General features: G+C 38.3%; 1 protein-coding gene across 2 annotated transcripts; it reads right to left on the bottom strand.

Moving 5' to 3' along the window:
- Nucleotides 1-982: 982 nt before the first annotated feature.
- Nucleotides 983-2,608, bottom strand: LOC131251456 (uncharacterized). Of its 2 annotated transcripts, XM_058252156.1 has the most exons (6): nucleotides 2,464-2,608; nucleotides 2,182-2,385; nucleotides 1,997-2,089; nucleotides 1,799-1,906; nucleotides 1,203-1,703; nucleotides 983-1,086 (listed from the first exon to the last, which is right to left on the bottom strand). In XM_058252156.1, exons 3-5 carry the CDS (start codon nucleotides 2,045-2,047, stop codon nucleotides 1,203-1,205), a joined length of 660 nt encoding a protein of 219 aa, XP_058108139.1. In that variant the 5' UTR covers nucleotides 2,048-2,089; nucleotides 2,182-2,385; nucleotides 2,464-2,608; the 3' UTR covers nucleotides 983-1,086. The 2 variants fall into 2 exon arrangements, with proteins under 2 accessions (XP_058108139.1, XP_058108140.1); XM_058252157.1 differs by lacking the exon at nucleotides 2,464-2,608 and having other exon boundaries at nucleotides 2,182-2,402.
- Nucleotides 2,609-3,200: the final 592 nt, after the last annotated feature.

Here is a 3,200-nt window from a genome sequence, read left to right as displayed (position 1 = left end):
TTTGTTGGTTGACTCTTTTATTTTAGCACATCGATTTTTTTACGATTTCCTTTAAGGCTGCCTCTAGCCTCAAGCAATTATTCCTTCTTAGTCATTATGAGGAACCATGAGACCCATCCCCAACCCAAACCAGTTTAGCTCATCCAGTCAAAATCTGTATTGTTGCAAATACTGCTCAAATTGTGGAGGTTCAATCATCATTGTTTCATGTGTTGTGGTTCACTCAGACCTGATCTGCCTCTTTTTTTTTTATTTATGCCCGGAAATGAGCTGTCAAAGTAAATGGACCACGTACGGATAAAACAAATACACCATGGTGGGTCTATAGACCTTTTATAGAAGTGAAGACTTGAATGAGGTAGCATCTCTATATGGAGAGTAGAGAGGATTAACACACCTTATTTGCTAGCTGTACAAGGCACTTCTCTAGAGAAGAATGCAGAGCAACCCTTTGCTCATTTATGGCATCTCCCAATTTTGGTAATTCAATGGAGCACAGGAAGCATTTGCGCAAGTATCTCATCAGGTCATTTATTGCACCAACTATAGCTACCATATCGAAAAAGAACAAAGTCTTGCACAAACAGCAGATTGTTCAGTACTGCTGTTTTGATCAAAACAAAGTTCAGAGATAGGAGATTGCACAATCCTGCATTAAAACAAATCTATAAATACCCTAAACTTTCAGAAAAAAAAAGAGAGTAAAAAATATAAATACAAGAGTACCTAACAGTTAAAATGAAGCATGGGCACCAAAAATTAATTGCAATACCTGAAAATGAAGCATGAGCACCTAAAATTAAGCAAACATATTAAAATGTTAAAGCCAAAAACACCAAGCTCTTTGCCAAATGACCAAAAAACACTAAACTGCAAGAAGATATTGCCAAATGCAAAGGCAGTCTGAATCCAAGAAAAATGAGTACAGTACCATCAGACATTCCTAGATTTCCAAGTTCATTAGCAAACAAAGCATGAAGAAAAAAAGTATGGCCCACCTTTTTCCAATCTGCAACCCTCATTTTAAGACAGCCCTTGGATTCTTTTGCATGTCAAACACATAAATACACATAAATACGACTTGACCTGAAAAAGAAAGGACCAACTATTCAATGATGGTGAACTACAAACTCATGAAATGTAATAAAACATAAATATATATGTAAAAGATAACACATAAATGAATCTCAGCAAAAAACTACCTATTGATTCTTCGGAACCTTCGACTGAGGTCCCTCAGCCTCAGGTCTATCCCTAGGAGTGGATACTGAGTCAGCCTCTACATTTAGTACATTGCCCGAAGTTTGGTCTGTTGCAACCAATGAGTTCATAATATCTCTCATTCGTGCCATCATCTGCTCTATTATTCGCTCTGTCATCCGTTGCTCCATCTGCTCCGTTATTCGCTCTGTCATCCGTTGCTCCATTTGCTCTAGATGCTTAGCCATCTGTTCTTTCATCCGCTCCTCCACTAGTTGCTCTACCCGCTCATTCATGTGTCGTCGCAACTCATCAGTCTCCCTCCTGAGTTCTGCAATGGTATTTCTTGTGCCCCATAACGTGGAAGCTGTGGGACCTAACCCCATCATGCGGACCCGGCCCGGATGCTCTGGTCCCAATATCTGGGATAAGAGATCGTCTCGGGCAGTGCTACTCTGAGAGGACTCAGCAGTCTGAGTTGCCCGTAACTCCTCAATCATTTCCTGTAGTGTAGAAAAACATTAAATAAGTTGTTCAATATCATGACTTAATGAAAAATATTGGCTGAGATGTCAATGATTAATAAATTTCTACATACAATAACATGAGTCGACTCTTCGTTCACAACACTCCCATCTTTCTTCCGATGGGTCGTTATGAACAACGTTGCCCGATCAGGAGACTCTCCACCAAGATTCTTTGCCCGCTTTTTCCATGTAAAAACAAATGAGTTGATAACAATCATATTAAAACAAAATGATGGCATTTCAAGTTTAGAAATCAAAGAAGAATTTACCTCTTCTTCACGCACTTGAGCAAAGCTCCTTGAGCCGGCAGTGTGGGCCATACGATGCTTGCTGCGGTTGATTTTATTCCTTTGAGTGCGGGCCTACAATGTGACATAGTAAAATAACTAAATTTTAATATAAATAACAATATACACCAACATGGATACAATTTTTCTTTATGTTTAATTTTTACCTGTCCTTCATCACTTGACCAATAGGTGACGAGCCACTTCCAGTGCGTCGGCTCCACTCAATCAAGACAGTGAGCTAGTCATTCCTCATTAGTCAAATATCACTTGTAGTGTTCTTTTTTTAACCTCTTCTTCCACTCCTTCCATGAAGCTCCGATGGACTTCATTACCCAATTTCGATGCTCCTCGTCGATATTCCACTTGATCTGCAATACATCAATCATCAATTATACTTAATATACAAAAATACAAAAAGAGTAATTGAATTTTTGATTTCATATTACCTTCACTTCATTCCAAATCTCATTCTTGTGAGATAGTGGCACATGATGCCAACTATCGTGATCAAGAGGCGCTAAGCGCCCATTCCTAGATAAAATGCTCAGCCACCTTGTAAATTCATTGTACTTATGTCCAATGGGCTACCCGTACTTATTCCAACTGATATTCAGTTGCTTATTGGGTGGTAAGTTCGCCACCTCGCTGATGACTGTAGGGCCTCGAAATCGTCTATTATGAATACCACCCTCTTTATGAAACAAAAGAATAGATATGAGCATTCTAAATATTTGAAATATAATATCTACATTTAATTAAATCAATAACAAAACAAAACTATAAAAGTTACAAGCTTAACTTCACTTCACTTAAATTATATATTTACATACCCAGAGTCGATGCTGAACTATTTGAACTCTGTCCAACCTGGTTGTTGGTCGGGACCGGGTCAATAAAGCTCGAATGATGATGGTCGGAGGTCGACATCTTCATTTCCTTCACAATATGAAAATAATATATGTAATGAGATTGGAGTTAACCAAACAATTGTGAGCATAAAAAAAAAGAAAAGAAGAAGCATGCATCACATTTGTGTTAGGCATCAATACCTAGTCATCAGATTCCGACCTAGAATCGTGGTCCTCTTTAATCAAATTAGATAAGTTTTATGGAGTGTTAACTTCGTTTCCCTCTACATTCATCCTATCCCAACTCACATTATCATCATTGGCAAGCATAGTCG

Source organism: Magnolia sinica, chromosome 7 (assembly GCF_029962835.1).
Source record: "Magnolia sinica isolate HGM2019 chromosome 7, MsV1, whole genome shotgun sequence".
NCBI lineage: Eukaryota > Viridiplantae > Streptophyta > Magnoliopsida > Magnoliales > Magnoliaceae > Magnolia > Magnolia sinica.
The sequence above is the reverse complement of the archived record's forward strand: the minus strand, read 5'-3'. Positions and strand labels throughout refer to the sequence as shown.